Below are 16,410 nucleotides of genomic sequence, written 5' to 3'. Positions count from 1 at the left end.
TGCCGGGTACTGCAGCCAGTACCCGGTGGTGTCCCCAGAGCTCCCCCTGCACACGGGTGCTTTCCTTCCCAGCTCTAGTCACCAGCCCAAACTGCAGACGGTGCGGGATCCTGTCTAGGGCAGGGGTGTCTCGGGCTGGCCGCACAGCATGGCCCTGCCGCCCTCCTTCCAACCCTCCACACGCTCAGGCAGCCCTAGTGGGAAGCTTCCCTTCCCACAGGAGGGTAGCTGAGACCCAGGGAGAGCCTGGGTCTGCCCTAGGCCACTCTGCTAGTACTTGGGGACAGGAGGGTAAGGATCAGGACAGGACAGCTGAGGCCAGGTGGGGGCCGGGGGGCGGGCAGCTGTGCCAAGGCAGCCTGTAAGCGGCCCGGCCCGAGTCGAGCAGATCAGAGCCGGGAGGAGCAGGGCTGGGTGGGGCTGAGCTGGGCTGGTCAGGTGGAGCTGGACAAGGCGGAGCTGAGTGGGGTGGGGCAGAGCTGGGGGCGGAGGGTTAGTAGGGGTGGGCGGGTGGGGGGGCGGAGCCGGGTTGAGCGGGGGTGTGGTGGGAATAAGCGGGGCGGAGCTAGGCTGAGCTGGGCAGGGTGAGGCTGATCAGGGTCGGGGCCACAGAGCAGGGCGGGGTGGGGCGGGGCTGAGTGGGGTGGAGCTGGGCTGAGGGAGGCGGGGCGGGGCGGAGGGGGGCGGGGCGGGGCGGAGGGGGGCGGGGCGGGGCGGAGTCGCCCGTCCACAGGGCTCAGCGGCTCTGCAGGGGGAGCGCAAGCAGCCGAGCAGGATGGAAGCAAGGCGCGGAGGGACAGCGCGTCCAGCTTTGCGGGCCAGGGGTTTGGGCACAGGCACGGGCACAGAAACCCCGCGTGGGGCCTGTTCTGGTGGACGGACGGCAACAGCCAGCAGCCAGAGGAAGGGGAACGGCGCATGGAACTGGGAGGGACAAAGGGAGGGTGGGGGCAGACTGCGCCTGTGGAAAGAAGCCTGCTCCTTTGAACAGGGAGGCCGTGTGAGCCGCCCACAGACGCCTGAGGCTTCGGCCACACCCCTCCACTGTCCTCTGTAGCTCTGGACAGACAGTCCCGGAGACCCTAAGCAGCTGGGCTCTGGGCCAGACCTGTGGGGGCCTGGGGCAGCCCACCTGTCCCCCAGGATCCAGCCTGTCCCGGCGGCACTGCAGCCCGTCCCTCCGTTTGCGCTGTGAGCCTCCGTCACCAGGGCCAGCCATGTAGTCCAGGAGACGGACCCACAGACAAGGGCTGACCACGCGTCCACGTCCCCCTTGTGCCACACATGGAGACTCTAGCTCCTGCAAGCCTGGCCATAGTGGTCCCCCCTGCTGACCACCCTGAGGCTCTGAGGGCCACAGAGGGACTGGCTGAATTCAGGCAGCTCCATACTACCCCAGGTCCTAGGGGGCCGGGGCCCCAGGCCCCTCCCTCTCAGCTCAGGTGGGCTGATCAGCCCTGGTAAAACCCACCCTCTGCCTAGTGACCACCCAAAGAACCAGAGCAGGACCCAGGCCTGGGCTGCCCAACGCAGGAGGTACCCTACTTACACAGGGGCTCCTCGGAACCCCAGCCTGGAGGCCCCCCCTTCATGTTCGCTCTCAGAGGTGGGCGCTCACCTGCTCAGGGGTTCCTGGCCTCTCCCAGGGGCAGCCCTCGCCCCGCCCATGTCCTTATGCCCAGGGCCCTGCCCTTGGCTCCCAGCACCCGGACAAGGCCCCCTCCTCAAGCACGGCATGGCCCCCCGCCCCCACCCGGCTGCCCAGCCTCCCAACCTCTGCCCCTTCTCCCTACTACCCACAGACAGTGTGCCAGAGGGGCCGCTGGGCCCTTCCTACAGGGACCCGAGTTCTCGAGCCAAAGAGGAGGCAAGTCAGTCTACCCGCCTCTCAGGACCCCAGCAGCCCGTGTGTTCGGGGCAGTGGTGCTCAGATCGCTTTCTCAGCTGCTGGTGGGAAGCCGGTCTTGCCGTGCCAGCAGAGAGGGCTCCCTGTGTGTGTGCTCGGTCCTCCTCTGGATGTCTCAGCAGAGGGGAGCCCCCTGTCCCTGTCCCCGTGCCGCCTCCTGCCCAGGCCACAAGCCGGTGGACCTTCCCCTCCGGGAAGAGGACAGTGTGAAGGAACGGGTCCCCAGAAGCAAGGGGGCCGAGCTCTGCCTCCCTGGGGGGGGGGGCATCCACCTTCTCCCACGGTGGACAGCAAACACGGCAACAGGTTCTGTGCCGCTGACTCAGTTTACCAACTTGCCCAGGTTCTTGTTTTTCTAGAAGAAGCTGCTTTCGGAGAATATGCATCCAGAAACGGAGCCCTGGAAGCAGCTCCAATGTCCCAGGCAGATACAGAGACAGAGTCCGGCGGGGGGGGGAAGAGAACCCACCCACATCTGCACGCGGGGGCCAGGGGGCTCAGCCCACTGTCCATGCAGCCAGCGTCCCCGCTGCGCTCCCGATGCACTTCCAGCACCCCGGGAAGACGTCCAGGAGTGGTCGTCGTGACCACTCGTGACGAGTGGCCCCGTCACTCACACACCCCACCCCCCACGCACACTTCGCAAGCCAGGTCCTCACCTCGATCTGCAGGATGGCCTCCTCGCGCAGCCAGACGGCCTCCAGGTGTTCCTCCGTGATCTCCGGAAGTAGCGCCTGCTCCTGGCCCTGCCACATGCTGTCACTCCCGTTAAAGATCTTCTCATCGTCAGGCAGCTCAGCAAAAGGAGCCCGGGGACTCTGCCGGCGACAGAGACAGACCAGTTAGCGAGGGCATGCCAGGCTGCCAACCCGGCTCAGGCCACAGCTGCTCCCCGGGCTCGCGGCTTTGGGCACCAGCGGCCTCCAGGGGTCTGCAGGGCCCCCAGCCCTCACTCTTGGAGGAGAGAGGACCCACAGCCACGGGGCCTTGCCACGAGGGGCCACTATAGGGACCAGGATCCAACAGACACCCCGAGCCCACCTCGGGCCACCCCAGGCCTGGCTTCGGGACGCACTCAGCAGCCCCCCGCTCCCCACCAACAGCCCTGCTGGAGTTCAGACCCCTTGCGTCCCCAGCTCCTGGTGACACCCGAGAAATGCCCCTTCACACATGGACACAAATGCAGCTCACAGGGCTGTGAGCCTGTAAGTCCACTCTGGGGGCGGCCACAGGTCACAGTCAGGGTCTAGCTGCCAGGCAGGGGCTGTGGAAACGGAGGTGTGGCCATCCACACAGCAGGGTACGCACGCCACGGGGGACGGTGCGTCCCGCACACACCTTCACGGAGACTGGACCCCGGGGGAGGGGTGCCAGGGGGCCTTTTGTGACTTTCCGTTCTGTGTCGATTGCTTTAATTTATCTAATCCTGGAATTCAATAAAATGTGGCTTTTTCCTTCAATTAACGATCTGCTCTCTGATAGGACTCTGAGTACACGTGAGTGGACGTGCAGGGCTGCCTGTGGGGGGCTGTCTCCAGGCTGCGCAACCCACAGGGGTGAGGGAGGGTGGGAGGTGGGACCGGGTCCCACTCCGGATTCCTGGCTTCACAGGAAAACGTGCAACAGCAAAGACGACAGCCATGCCCGCCTCAGCCCCTCCCCCATCAGAAAGCCAAGCCCCGGCTCACAGCCGCTCCCCAACCCCAGGTCAGCCGAGCTCGGCTTCACATCCCCGCTGGGGTGTGTGGGTGTGTAGCTACACGTGTGTACATGTGTGAGTGTGTGTGCGTCTGTAAGAGAAGGGGATCAGCATCAGGAAAGGCCGGAGGAGGGGCTGAGCCACCTGGCGACCCGAGGCTCCATGCCTCCCAGTATGGCCAAGCTCCTCCCACCAGCAGTCTCTGACACCTCCGACCACCCTGCAAAGAGCCCTGAGTCCATTTTACAGATAAGGACATTGAGGCCAAGAGGCCAAGGAACCCGGAATAGGCAGATGTGAAGCTGGGGCTCCAGGCTCCAATTCCAATGCGGAGGAGCCCCAGGGCAAGAAGCCACAAGGACAGTACGCCTGAGACCAGGGGCGTGGGAGGGGCTGCCCTGGCCCCCTGGATGCAGCGGCTTCCTCCCGAGCTGACCCTGTCCCCCAAGCTGCACCCGGGCCTCCTCGGCAACTCTCCTGCCCTCACTCCGGCCCTAGGTGCTGGCTCTGAGCATAACACCCTTCCCCTGTCCAGAGATCATGCTGGCATGGGGACAGAGGGCAGGGTACAGGTGGCCCCCGGTCTCCCAATGCCAGCCCGAGCCCTGGTCGAGCCCCCTCCATGTGTCTGGGCAATGGGCCAGGACTGAAATGCAGGAATGGCCTTCCCTCATGGAGCCTCCCTCTGCAGGCTCTGCGTCTCTTGGACACTGCGCACTGGGCAGTCCAAAGGAGGCTCTGGAGACTACCACCGGCCTGTCCACTCTCTTCCCTCCGTGACAAGAGCACCTTCTCATCCCCCCACCATGCCACTCGGGGCCACAGGGCAGGGTGCTGGCCAGGGCAGGGCCCAGCATGGGCCCCCCACCAGGCACCCGTCACATGGCCTCGGCAGCAGGGAGAGCACCACCCCTCCCGCACACTCTCCCGGCCCCTGCTGGCCCACCCTGCGCCAGTCCCGGGGGTACAGCCGGAAGACGGCGAGAGCCCCGCGTACCACTAGGCTTGGCTGGGCACAGAAACCAACAAGTCACAGACAACGATTTCAGCCCAGTTTGGACAAAGGCCTGCAGAAGGCCCTGTGCCCATGCGAGGGCCAGCCCCGGGAGCCACGGCAGGGACAAGGCGAGAGGCCAGCGCTCCTCTCTCCAGTGGGGCTCACGACCTGTCAGGTGGGCATGCTCACGCCTGGGTAAAGAGGGGGCGGTGCGGGTGCCCCAGGGATAGGGAGAGGCCCCCACTAACCCAGCTCTGCTTCCAAAGCCAACGTTCTGCCCCCACAACACGCTACGACGGGCGGAACCTCTTCCCCCAGCGTCGGCAGAAGCCTTTACAGAAATAAATACGTGGAGAAATGAACATAAAATAAAAGATCTACAAAATCTGTTGACAAGCGCTACTGGTCCAAGGTGGCAATTACCGCCTCCCCTTCCCGGTGTGGGCGGACGGCAGCGGAGGGGCTGGCACGGAGCCGAGCCGCGGCTTCTGGCCCAGCGCAGCACGCTGGGGGCCTCGGTGTCCCGCGGACCAGGGCCCCACAGCCCCGGGTGCTCAGCACACTGCTGCGCCGCTGGTCAGACCCGTCCTGCGTCCCTTCTGGGCGCCACCGGACACCCTCGCTCCCGCCAAAAGGGACCGAGAGGGGGTCTCCTCGCTGAGCACTCACACCACGGCCCAGACGGCAAGGCCCAGGGCGCTCGCTCGCTGTGCCACCGGGCAGGTCCCCCGGCCTCCCCCACCCCCCCGGGCACCCCCGCCCAGACTCAGGGAAAGGAGCGAGAGGAGGAACTACCTCGCTGTGTCAGCAGGCGCACGTGAAGATGACGCGTCAGCAGCGGGAGGGAAGCCGAGGGACCGTGCCGCCCCCAGAGAGGGGCATGAGTGCCACGTCCCCCGGGGGCTGGGCCCGTCGGCTCCAGTGGGAACGCCGCCCGGGCACAGCGCTCGGAAAGCCTCCCGGGTCTGCCCAACAGTCCCCGAGGGCCCCTCGTCGGTGCACCCGGGGCCCAAAATCCAGGAAGGCTCCCCACAAGCACGTACCCTGGGAGAAGGTGCTGGAAAAACCGCCATGACGCCTACAGACCAACTGGCGGGAGTACTCGGACACCGGGCGACAGACGTGCCCAACACCACAGCCACTTGCCCTGGACTCAGGCCCGCGGAGGCGGCCCGGCAGCTGGGGACAGAGGGGGCCTGCATGTCCTCACCTGCACAGGTACGGCCCGCCCCTTCCCCAGCCGCTCGCGGCAAGACAGAAGACAGGGCAGCAAGAAATGGCTGGGACACCTGATCTCCCGAGAGGACCAGAAAGTGCCCCTTTATTCTCCGCACAAAGGCCCAGTTCGGGGATTAGGGATTTGCTGGCAAGGCGCTGGGGCCGGTGCGGAGGAGACAGCCCTGTGATCGTTTTCCAGCACAAGAGGCCGCCAACAAAGACGGCTTTCTCCTCCCTCCAAGGCCGATGGTTTGGGTCCCACTCTGTACGGAAGAAATGCACACACCAACGTGACCGCTGGACCGCGGGGCTGAGAGCACTTTCCCGTGAGAAGAGCGAGGCGGGAGGAAGCACACAGGCTCCCTGGGTTCTTGGGGACTCTGGGAAAGGGACCCCTTTCCCTTGCACTCCGACCTCGGGCTCTGCGCAGGAACGTCCATGACCCTGGTGGGAGGGCAGGGGTCAGGGCGCGAGCCAGTCACGGGCTTGGGAAAACTGCTTTTGTTCAGCGGCCCAAGGCTGGCCATCAATTTCTCCAAGTAATAAATGACGCCGTTTGTTAGCAGGTGGAAGTGCCTGGAGACGCGTCAAAGTCCAGAATGTCAGAACTGGCATGACCCCGGCACGACCTCCGGAACTGGGGCCCGGAGGCCAGGGGCACCCCACCCCGTGCAAGGACGACAGGATTTCCAGACAACACACAGCGCTCTGGCGGAAACTGCGCCGAGCCGGCTGACGGCAGCACAGACCGTGGACCGTCCCCAGCGAGGGCCGGGAGCCGGCCCAGACACACCCAGCGCCCCCCACTGGCTCGGCTTGACCAGGTCTGAGACGGACCGTGGACCTGACCCAGAGGGCGGATGCCGGACGGCTGACCTGCTCCCAGCCGCGGCCGGCACTTGGCCGGGAGAAGGTGGGCGTGGGTACCCCTCACTGCGGCCAGGACCGCCGGGCACGCAGACGGCGCCCCGAAGTCTGCGAGATCGTTATCGCAGCCACGCCCGTGTTAAATAGGGTAGTACGTCATCTCCCTGTCCGCGGTTTGCAGGATTCCTGGAAACAATCTCATCTCTCATAGTTTCTCAGAAACACTGCTGACCGCTCTCTGCCTTTTTAAAAAAACGTGGCTGAAAGTCAGCACATTGCAGTCCAGAAATCAGACGCGCACGGTCTGAATATTCTTACAGAGGAAAGACCTCAGGCCTGACACGGAACCTCGCCAGGACCCTGCCGTGCCTCTCCAGCCGCCCCCGCCAACACGCTGCCTCCAACCAAGGAGAATGGTCTGGTTTCCAACGTGCCCATCGCCGTGGCCTGGTTTTGACCTCCCTCCGCGCTGGTTTCGGGCTTCTCTGGCTAGACACTGTGAGATCACACGGCGGGCCCCACTGGCAACAGCTGGCTCTTCCTGGCGCTACGGCCTCCATGCGGGAATCCAGCACGAGGGATCTGGCCGCTGCCCCGCAGGCTGGCTGTCTTCCCAGCACTATGAGCCGCCTTCGGCGTGACTTCGGGTGAACACACAGGTGCCTCGCCACGGGCTGTGCACTTGGGGGAGGACTGCAAGGTCACAGGACAAAGAATGCGGGAACCCGGGAAGCATTTCAGGGTCCAGAGGGGCAGCATCTGTCTCCATCGGCACGGCCTCCCGGTGAGTGCTCCGGTGGGTGCGAGGGGAGGGGCCGGGATTGAGCTCCCAGGGCTCCCTCGACTGCCTCTGACGACGCCCCCTGAGCGCAAGCCCGTGCACTCTGACCATGTGGACATCCCCTTTTGTGACCTGCCTAAGGATTCTGCCCTTCCATGATTTTGAAATGGGTCGTCTGCCTCTTTCTGATTGATTTCTCAGAGATCGTCATATATTCCGGACATCAGGGCTTCCCAGACGCGGGTACGTGAATACCGTCTCTTGTGCTCGCTGAAGGGTATGTTGATTTAACGACGTCAAGTCGACCTGCTTTATGCTTGGTACCTTTTCATCTGTGCAAGAAACCAAGAAATGTTTGCGCACCGTGAAGACGTGCAGACTCCCATGGTGTCTCCTAGCAGACTCACTGCTTTCTCTCTCACACGTAGGTCCACGTTCTCACTCGAGTCCTTCTTGTGCACGGGGGCGGGGGGTGGGTTTCGGGAGATGATCTGCTGGCAAAGGCAGCTTTCTGCCTGCGCCCTCCTGGCCCCTCTCAGCCACATAAGAACGGACCACGGCCTGGAGCACTTCCCCACCAAGAGACAGAGCCTTCCCAGCTGTGCCGCGCTTGCTGGCTCGTGAGACAACGTCTTTCCCTGTTTCAGAGGCGATGCAGACTCTTGTTCTGTGAAAGCACGTGCGTCCTGTGGCACCTGGCCAAACCCACTGCTGCGTCTGTCCCCTGCAGGGGGTGGGGGAAGACGGGGTCCCTCTGCGGCCGCATGGGGATGCGTGCAAGCCGGTCAACAGTCAGGAGGGGCCTGCTCGCCGCGGGGGACCACGCCCACGGTGGAAGCTGACCCTGCTGGCTCTTCTCTGCACAGGCAATACCAAGACGCAAGGCCGGGGGTGTCCGGACGTGGACTTGCCTATTGCCCAACAGGATCCCCTTCCGCGGCTCAAAACCCTGCCAGCCTGGCATCGAACCCCAAACAGACCCCCGTTCCCTACCGCTCGGCAGCACCCTTGCTCCAACAGCTGGGGAAGGCCTCTCCCGGTCCGGTGCTCTCACAAAGGGACCGCCGTTTACATTTCTTCCCACGCTGTGCTGCTGGCATGGTGTCCCCTTGGAGGCAGACCCTGTCTCCGTCGTTTCTCAGTGCTAAGTTCACGGCAGGCTCGCCCACCTTCCCCAGCAATGCAGTCTCGCTGTCTCTGCGGGGCCTGCTTCCTCCCCGGTTCCTCTTACACCTGTGGCTTCTGCTTCACGTCTCAGGGCAGCGGACACGCTCTCCAGCGCAGGGGCAATAGAACAGGACCAGACCCGTGTCTCGCCCTCAGTGTCAGGAGGGACGCTTTTCACGTCTCAGCAGCCAGTCTGGGACTAACCGCAGGGCTTTGGAAGCCGCCCACCGTGAGATGAAAGGCTCTCCCGTCCCCCAGCCCGCTGAGAGCTGCACGCGTTCACCAATGGCTCGTCCCTCCCCGCCGCGGCGATCTAGCAGACGGTCTTGCTCCAAGGACATGGCGGCCTATGTGGGTCATTCCCGAAAGCAAACCAACTCCACACCCCAGAATGAGCCCCGCTTTAGGACAATGTTATCACCCTTTTACACACTGTCAGATCAAGCCCGTTAGTGGTGTGCTTAGGGTCTTTGCTCCTATGCTCATGAGAGAATGTTACCTTCCTCTTCGTGACGCTGTCACAGGAATCTGGAATCACAGCTTGCTGCCTCGCCAAGCAAGGTGACATGTGTCCGCGTTTTACTTAAGAGTCTGTGGGAATTAGTAATATGTTCTCCTCAAACATCTGGAAAAACTCACCAATAAAATCACTGAGGTCTTGAATTTTCTTGGTAGCATTTTAACAATGGAAATTGCGGAACTGTTTATTTCATTTCTGTAACAAATACCGGACTTTCCAGACTTTCGGTACGTCTTGGTAACTTACATTTCTTTCTTAAAAAAATTTAGGCGTCCCACCTGAGCGGGCAAGTTTATTGACATAAAGTCATGTCACGGCATCTTCAAACCTCTATCGGCCGAGTGCGTGGGGTCCACGATCTAGCTGTTGTCATTCCCGATGCCAGCGATCTGTATGTTCTGTTTTGTGACTGATGTTGTGGGAGTCACTATTAGTCCTTCTAAACACACCAGACTGACTCTGCTGGAGTCGTCCAATATGCATCAATTTTATATTTCATGGATTTATGCTTTTTCCAGTATATTTTCTCAGAATTCAGTTCGGTGCTGCTTTTCCAACCTTTTTTTTTTTTTCCATTTTATTTATTTTTTCAGCGTAACAGTAGTCATTGTTTTTGCACAACACCCAGTGCTCCGTGCAAAACGTGCCCTCCCCATTACCCACCACCTGTTCCCCCAACCTCCCACCCCCGACCCTTCAAAACCCTCAGGTTGTTTTTCAGAGTCCATAGTCTCTTATGGTTCACCTCCCCTTCCAATTTTTTTTTTTTATAAACATATAATGTATTTTTATCCCCAGGGGTACAGGTCTGTGAATCGCCAGGTTTACACACTTCACAGCACTCACGATAGCACTTACCCTCCCCAATGTCCATAACCCCCTCCCCCTCTCCCAACCCCACCTCCCCCCAGCAACCCCCAGTTTGTTTTGTGAGATTAAGAGTCATTTATGGTTTGTCACCAACCTTTTTTTTTTTAAGATTTTAATTATTTATTTGGCAGACAGAGATCACAAGCAGGAAGAGAGGCAGGCAGAGAGAGAGGAGGAAGCAGGTTCCCCACTGAGCAGAGAACCTGATGCGGGGCTCGATCCCAGGACCCTGGGATCATGACCTGAGCCAAAGGCAGAGGCTTTAACCCACTGGGCCACCCAGGTGCCCCACTTTTCCAGCTTCTTGAGACGGAGGCCGACCCCGCAATTTTCAGCTTCTTCTCCAGAGGGAGGCACGCAGAGCTCTGCTCCAGCCACACCCCAAGACCGGGCGTGCTGCTCACTCTGCTGTTCCCATCACGAGGGCTCCAGTCTCCACCGTGATTTCTTCTCCGGTTCACGGGTTTCTCCGAATCGTGTTCTTCTCGCTCTCACACTGGGAAACTGCCTTTTTGGTATCAAGTGGGAGCTGAACTGCGCCAACCCAAGAATTTACTGGGGGTCGCACCCACCCTCTGGAGCCCGCGGAGGCTGGCGTCTGAGTCTGGTGCGCACCGCACCCCAGCGGGGACACCCGCGCTCCCGTGGCTGCTCACCACATCACGAGCCGCCGGTCAGCAAGAGCGCATTCACCAGTCACACCAGCCGAGTCTCTCGGATCCTCCCGCACCTTCCCGTTTCCTTCCTCCGCATCTCCACGGGTGTGTCCCCATCTCCGGCTGCGGATTTGCCGTTTCTCCTTTTATTACCGTCGGTTTTGTCCTACGTCTTCTGAGGCTCCGTGGTCAGCACGCAGGCAGCCCTGCATCTCGCGTCCGGACGACCGCGCTGTCCTGTGAGCCGGGACGGCCTCCACGCGGGCTCGCGGGCTCTGGCACGGCCGCGGGCACCAGTCTTCCTCGCGGGCGGCTTCATGGCGTGTCTCTGTCCAACCTCTAACTCCCGGCACGTTTCTGGATTTCTATTTAACCGAGTCTGACGGTCTGTGCCTTTCTGTCGGAGGGGTCAGGCCGCGCTCATGGAGTCACACAATCTGGCATAAACCTGCCCTCTTACAACCTGTTTCCCGTTTTCTGTCCTTTCATTTCTCCTTTCATTTGCGGGGGGGCTTTCTTTTAAATTAGTCAGGTTTGTTTTATTATCTCATGTATGTATCAGCTTACTGGGTAACTGACATTCTCGTGTCGTCCCTTGGTGTCCCCTGCATGAGACGAGATGCCCCGCAGCTCCTGTCACCTCCCGAGGACGTGGCAGGCTCCACGTGGCTCAGTCCTGCGCTCCGGCCGGCCGGGCTCTCGGACCGGCCCCTGCATCCAGGCCCCACAGGGATGGGGCAGCACTCAGCGGCCACCTGAAGTCAGACGTGTCCGCACATCAGCGTCTCCGGGACACAGAGCCCCTTCCCGCGCTCCTGTCGGAGTTCTGTCAACGGCACGTTCCCTCGTTTTATGCTTCTCTAAAAATGTTTTCCTTCTAGCCTCATTTCTGAAAAATGTTTTCAGCAGGCGGAGGACCCCATGTGAGCAGCGCCTCTCAGTGTTTTAAAGAAGCCTCCAGGTTGCTGTCCGGCGCCCACCGGCCCACCTCAGATGCCGGGTGTGAGTCTCCTCACTCCTTGAAAATGACATGATTTCTCCTCTCGGGTTTTAATCTGCTTTTAGTCTTTGGATTTTTGGTCCTTTTTGTCTTTGGTTTTCAAAATTGTAACACGACGTGAGCTGGTAACAAAGGTCTTCAAGCTGTGGCTTGAGCTGCCCGGACAGCCCTGGAAACCCTCAGCTGTTGCGCCGCCGGACGCTGTTTCCGCCCCTCTCGGCCCTGCTCGTGCAGGAGTCCGGCGTGCTCGCCGCCCCCACCCCCGTTTCTATCACTTCCCGCTCCCAGGAGGGCCGGTCGGGTCCAAGTCCGTCCGTGGGGCGTGCGGTACTGTCCGCACTCGGCTGTCTCGGCCGTGCTGGGGAACGAAGGTCAAAATGCCAGTTTGGGAAAGGTTCTTCATCGAGTAAGACCCCCTTGGATGGGGCCCTCCATGCGTCCCGCTCCCCCACAGGCACAAAGGGCCCCGGACACCGTGTCATCATCACCTTACGCCCGGACCGCGGTGATCACTCGGCGCGTACCTGCTGTTCGCTGCCCCGCGGCGCCGTGGGAAGCAGGGCTCGGGACTTCTCGGCGATTTTCTGTGAAAGAACAGAGGGCGACAGACGAACAGAGAAGGTGGGGAGGAGTGAAGGAAGAGTCAGAAAAGCTCAAGGTCGGGGACAGGGCCGGGCAGCAGAGCCCACCTTCAGCTCGGCGGCAGGTAGGCCCCTCCCCCACATGGAAGCCCTGGGTCTCAGTGTCCTCAGCTGTCAGACGGGGGATGCCCGCTCTCCCCACCCCCCAGGGGCCCCCTGAGCAGCACCCACAGGCGAGTCCCCTCCCAGCACATGTCCTGAGGCTGTGGCAACTGGCGACGAGCAGCCGTCTACAGGCCCTGCCCGCCCTCTGCTCTCGAGGACAGGACCCCCACCAGGCCGACCCAGGCCAACCCAGGGGCAAGACGGTTGGGAGGGAACTGCAGGGCCCGAGCCGGCCCACACGCCCTCCCAGGCAGCCGCACCTTCTGCACCCAGCCGTAGCGCTGCACAGCGTCGGACAGCTGAGTCTTCAGACGGTCCAGCTGGAGACTCTCCTGCTGCAAGACAGAACGTGACTGTGCAGACAGCCGAGGCCCCGGCCCACCCCATGGCCTCCCCCGTCCCTGGGGCGCTCCAGTCCCCCACACACCCCATCCTCCCCAGCCCCCAGGGGATGCCCCTCTCCTCTCCCGAGGAGGCCGCGAAGCCAGGCCGCTGACTCCAGGGCCCTACAGCCAATCCAGCGCCAGGCTGGGTCTCATCCCCAGGGTCAGAACCACACTCATCAAACCTCCCTCCTACCGCCAGGCGCTCTGCAGCGCACAGGGCCCCCCCCTGCACGTCTTGCTCGCCAACACACCCCGGTGCCTCAGATCACACCGGGCACACACCTGCCACGCAAGGGGACGGACGAGCGAGCCACGAAACCCAGTGCTGCCTGCTTGGGTTAGTGTGAGCACCACCAGGTCACCGGGACCCAACACTCCTGTGTCTCCACGCCGTACCGGCACACACAAAGACACGCCAAAGCCCTGTGGCCTTGCATGAGGACCACGACGTGGACTCCTGGCCCCTCCTGCCTCATCAGCCCCCAGGAGAGGCAGACCCTGCACCCCAAGTCACAGACAGCTGCCCCTGCCAGGGGCTCCTCTCGACCTCCAACCAGAACCCAGCCCTGAGCTTGGTGCCCGCCCTGCCGTCCCCGTCACGCAGCATGGGAGCCCGCGCAGGAGAGCGGGCTGGCCACGGTTTGGGGCCCCAGCTTTCCAATGGGCACTTTTCGGAGGGACTCAACATGGTCCCTGTCAGACCATAGGTCTGAGGAGCCCATTTTAGTATCTGGGGCAGACTCTTGTGAGGGGCACCCTATGTGTGTGTCCCAGGACAGAGCCAAGAGCCGACAGACTCCTCAGTGGTCTCCGGCTGTGGGATCCGGCATCAGCCCCGTGTGACGGGCACAGCCTTTCTTCCCAGGAAACAGGGAGCAGTGCCGGCCCCTCCCGGCCAGGCTGTCCAACCACGGAACCATGAGAGCCTCGTCCGTGTCCTTCGCCCGGCATCTGGCACGCAGTAGGTGTTCAGTGTTTGCTGGGTTCTTAGATGGGTGCTGAATGGGCAGGTGGGTGGCCCCGTGGGCAGGTGGACAGACAAAAGGACACATTAGGCTGAAGGTGATCCCCCCACCTGCCGGGAACTCAAGCTTGGGGTCTCAGCCTTCGTGGTGTACACAGGTGACAACATGGACTGTGGACCCAGAGAAACCAGAGTGGCCATGTAGCCGAGACCCTGCCCGGAGCAGTTGCTTGGCACAGGACACTCTCCGGGCCTCAGCGTCCCTCCAGCTAAAAGGCCCGAGGATGCCCACAGGCAGGATGGCCAGGAGCCCCCAGCGTGAACAACATGCACAGGGCCGCCCGCGGGACGTGTCTGACACGTGCTCTGGGACGAGTCAGCACACGCGTGGTGTGGCGCCCACGGAGCCCAAGAGCGCGGAGCACGGCCACGCACGAGAAGGCGGCATGCCTGCGCCAACCCCGCCGAGCAGTGTGGACGCCGGTGCGGGGAGCCACCGCGATTTCCAGCAGCGTCCACGACCAGGTCCTGGCGTGTTGTCCCGAACCACTGGGGGCCGTGCCTAAGTCGTGCTAAGCAGAGCGCCGCAGCCCTGCAGCCAGAGATGGCCGGCACACGCTGCCCACCCCGCCACGGACGGCGGACCCTCGCTCCCCAAATGTGCCTCTGGTACCGAAGCCCAGCTCGCCCTTTGCCTCCGGGCCTCCGTTTCTGTGAGAGGCTGACTTAGCTCTTGTAAGGAGAACGTCCTCATTTTAACTCAAAGCTCCGTAACTGCTCGTTGTGTCGTGACCGCCGGCTGGTTTCGGAACATGTCCACCGCCCCGAAAAGCTCGTCGGGACCCCCTGCAGCCCACCCCAGCTCCCCCCACCAGCCACACAAGCCTCGGCCCCGCCGTTGGCACAGGCCTGTGTTTCCTAGACACCCCAGATGTACGGGGCCACACGGCCCGTGGTATCAGCAGCAGCCTCGCGCCCCATGGACGCCGTGGTCCCCGGGTGGCGGCCACGGCAACTTCTCAGGCCCATCGCGGAGGCTGTATGCGCCCTCCACAGCACAGCCGGGCTGCTGTCTGCATCCTCCGGCCTCCCTAGGGGCCCCCCAGCCCCAGGCCTCCCCCCTGCCCCCCACAGCCTCCAGGGCTACATACCTGGGAGCAGCCCCGCAGGAGCTCCGTAATCTGCCTCACGGTGCCGGCGCCGGCCGCGATGCTCTTGTTCGCCTCCTGCTGCATCACGTGCCTGAGGCCAGGAGAGGGGCGCAGAGAAGACAGCGTGGACGGAGAGGGCAGAGCGGGCGGCCGCAAGGTGACCGCACAGACGACAGCAGGAGCAGGGCGTCAGGGGCCGCACGTGGCAGTGCAGGAGACAGGAGCAGGGGAACCAGCGTGGAGAGCAGAGCCGGAGACACGGAGGGGACGGAGGCCAGAGGCCCAGACACGGAGAAGGCAGTGACGGGGCGAGGAAGGAGGGAGAGAACGACAGGGGTGAGCTCAGATCGGGGAGGGTGGCCCGCCGCGCCCGTCACACCCGAGCTGCCATGGTCAGGACCCCCGCCCCACACACAAACCGTGTGTGCGCTGCCGCGGCCTGGGCCCTCTGGTCTGGGGTCAGCGCGGCACCTCCTCGGGAGCCTGGACCCCCTGGTGACAGCGAGCAACCTGGGCACCACAGCCTCTGAGGCCGGAAGGACGGTCCCACCTCCAGACCGAAGAGCCCCAGGGGCTGTGCCCACGTGTACAGTCTGTGGTTCTGCATGTCAGCTTGAAGGGACTGGAAAGACCAGATCCTCACCTGCTTGGGGGTGACCACAGCCCCCCTGGATGGAGCGACACCGGGAGCAAACCCTGCCCTCGGGCCTTAGGAGAGCAGTCGGATGCCTCCTTTGCTCCCTGAAGGGCCCCAAGTGGCAGGGGTGGGGGCACCATCTGACCTGGGCCTGGGTCCCTGACTCCTGCCTGGGCCACACAGAGCACGCAGCCTGGAGCTGGGGCTGGGGGGGCGCGGGGGTGGCAGCATGGAAAGGACCCCCAGGCCAGCCGGAGAGAGCATCCGAGGACGGCTGTGTGAACAACCTTCCCAGCAGGTCGCCAACAGATTCCGGGAGCCCACGGAACATGGCTTCTCCCCTCGGACTCACTCACCTCGTTGCACACCACCGAGCCCCCACTTCTCCCTGCTGCAACCTCCCACCCCAGGGCCCACAGTCTGCCCTCCTGGGGTCTCCACCCCCAGCTCGGGGCCATGCTGCTCGGGGGCTTTGCGGGATCCTCACCTCCCTGACCTCTCTGTCTGCGCCCGGAGCTCAGGCCCTGGAACCCCTTTGCCGCACCCCGTGCTCACCTCCTGGGTGCTCTCCTTTAGTCCCCTGGCCTGAAGTCACCTGTGTGCCACCGTCCCCCACACACGTCCACAGCTGGGCCTGAACGGGGGCCTGGCCCCGCCAGCAGCCCTCTGGGCGCCTCCACCTGGATGTCCGGAGGCCTCTCCAACTCCACATGCCCAGGCCGCCTGCCCCTCTGTGGGTCAGTTCCTCTGGTCCCTCCAGCTAAAGCCCCGGGGGCGCCCTTCCCACAGCCTCTCTCCTTTCATCCTTGAGAGCAGCGTGATTCTCAGGCGCTGACCCAGACTCG

The 16,410-nt window shown here is 63.0% G+C and overlaps 1 protein-coding gene across 1 annotated transcript in view; it reads right to left on the bottom strand.

Annotated features, from left to right (window-relative positions):
* The window catches only part of TSNARE1 (t-SNARE domain containing 1), a 90,549-nt gene that overhangs the window by 15,405 nt on the left and 58,734 nt on the right, over positions 1-16,410 (bottom strand). Inside the window, 4 exon segments of the mRNA XM_046020542.1 lie at positions 2,566-2,724; positions 12,206-12,265; positions 12,688-12,780; positions 14,929-15,019. Of these exon segments, the coding sequence (XP_045876498.1) occupies positions 2,566-2,724; positions 12,206-12,265; positions 12,688-12,780; positions 14,929-15,019 (403 nt within the window).

The sequence above is a fragment of the Meles meles genome, chromosome 1 (assembly GCF_922984935.1).
Source record: "Meles meles chromosome 1, mMelMel3.1 paternal haplotype, whole genome shotgun sequence".
NCBI classification, from domain to species: Eukaryota; Metazoa; Chordata; class Mammalia; order Carnivora; family Mustelidae; genus Meles; species Meles meles.
Note: the sequence above shows the minus strand (reverse complement) of the source record. Positions and strands in the feature narration are given on the sequence as shown.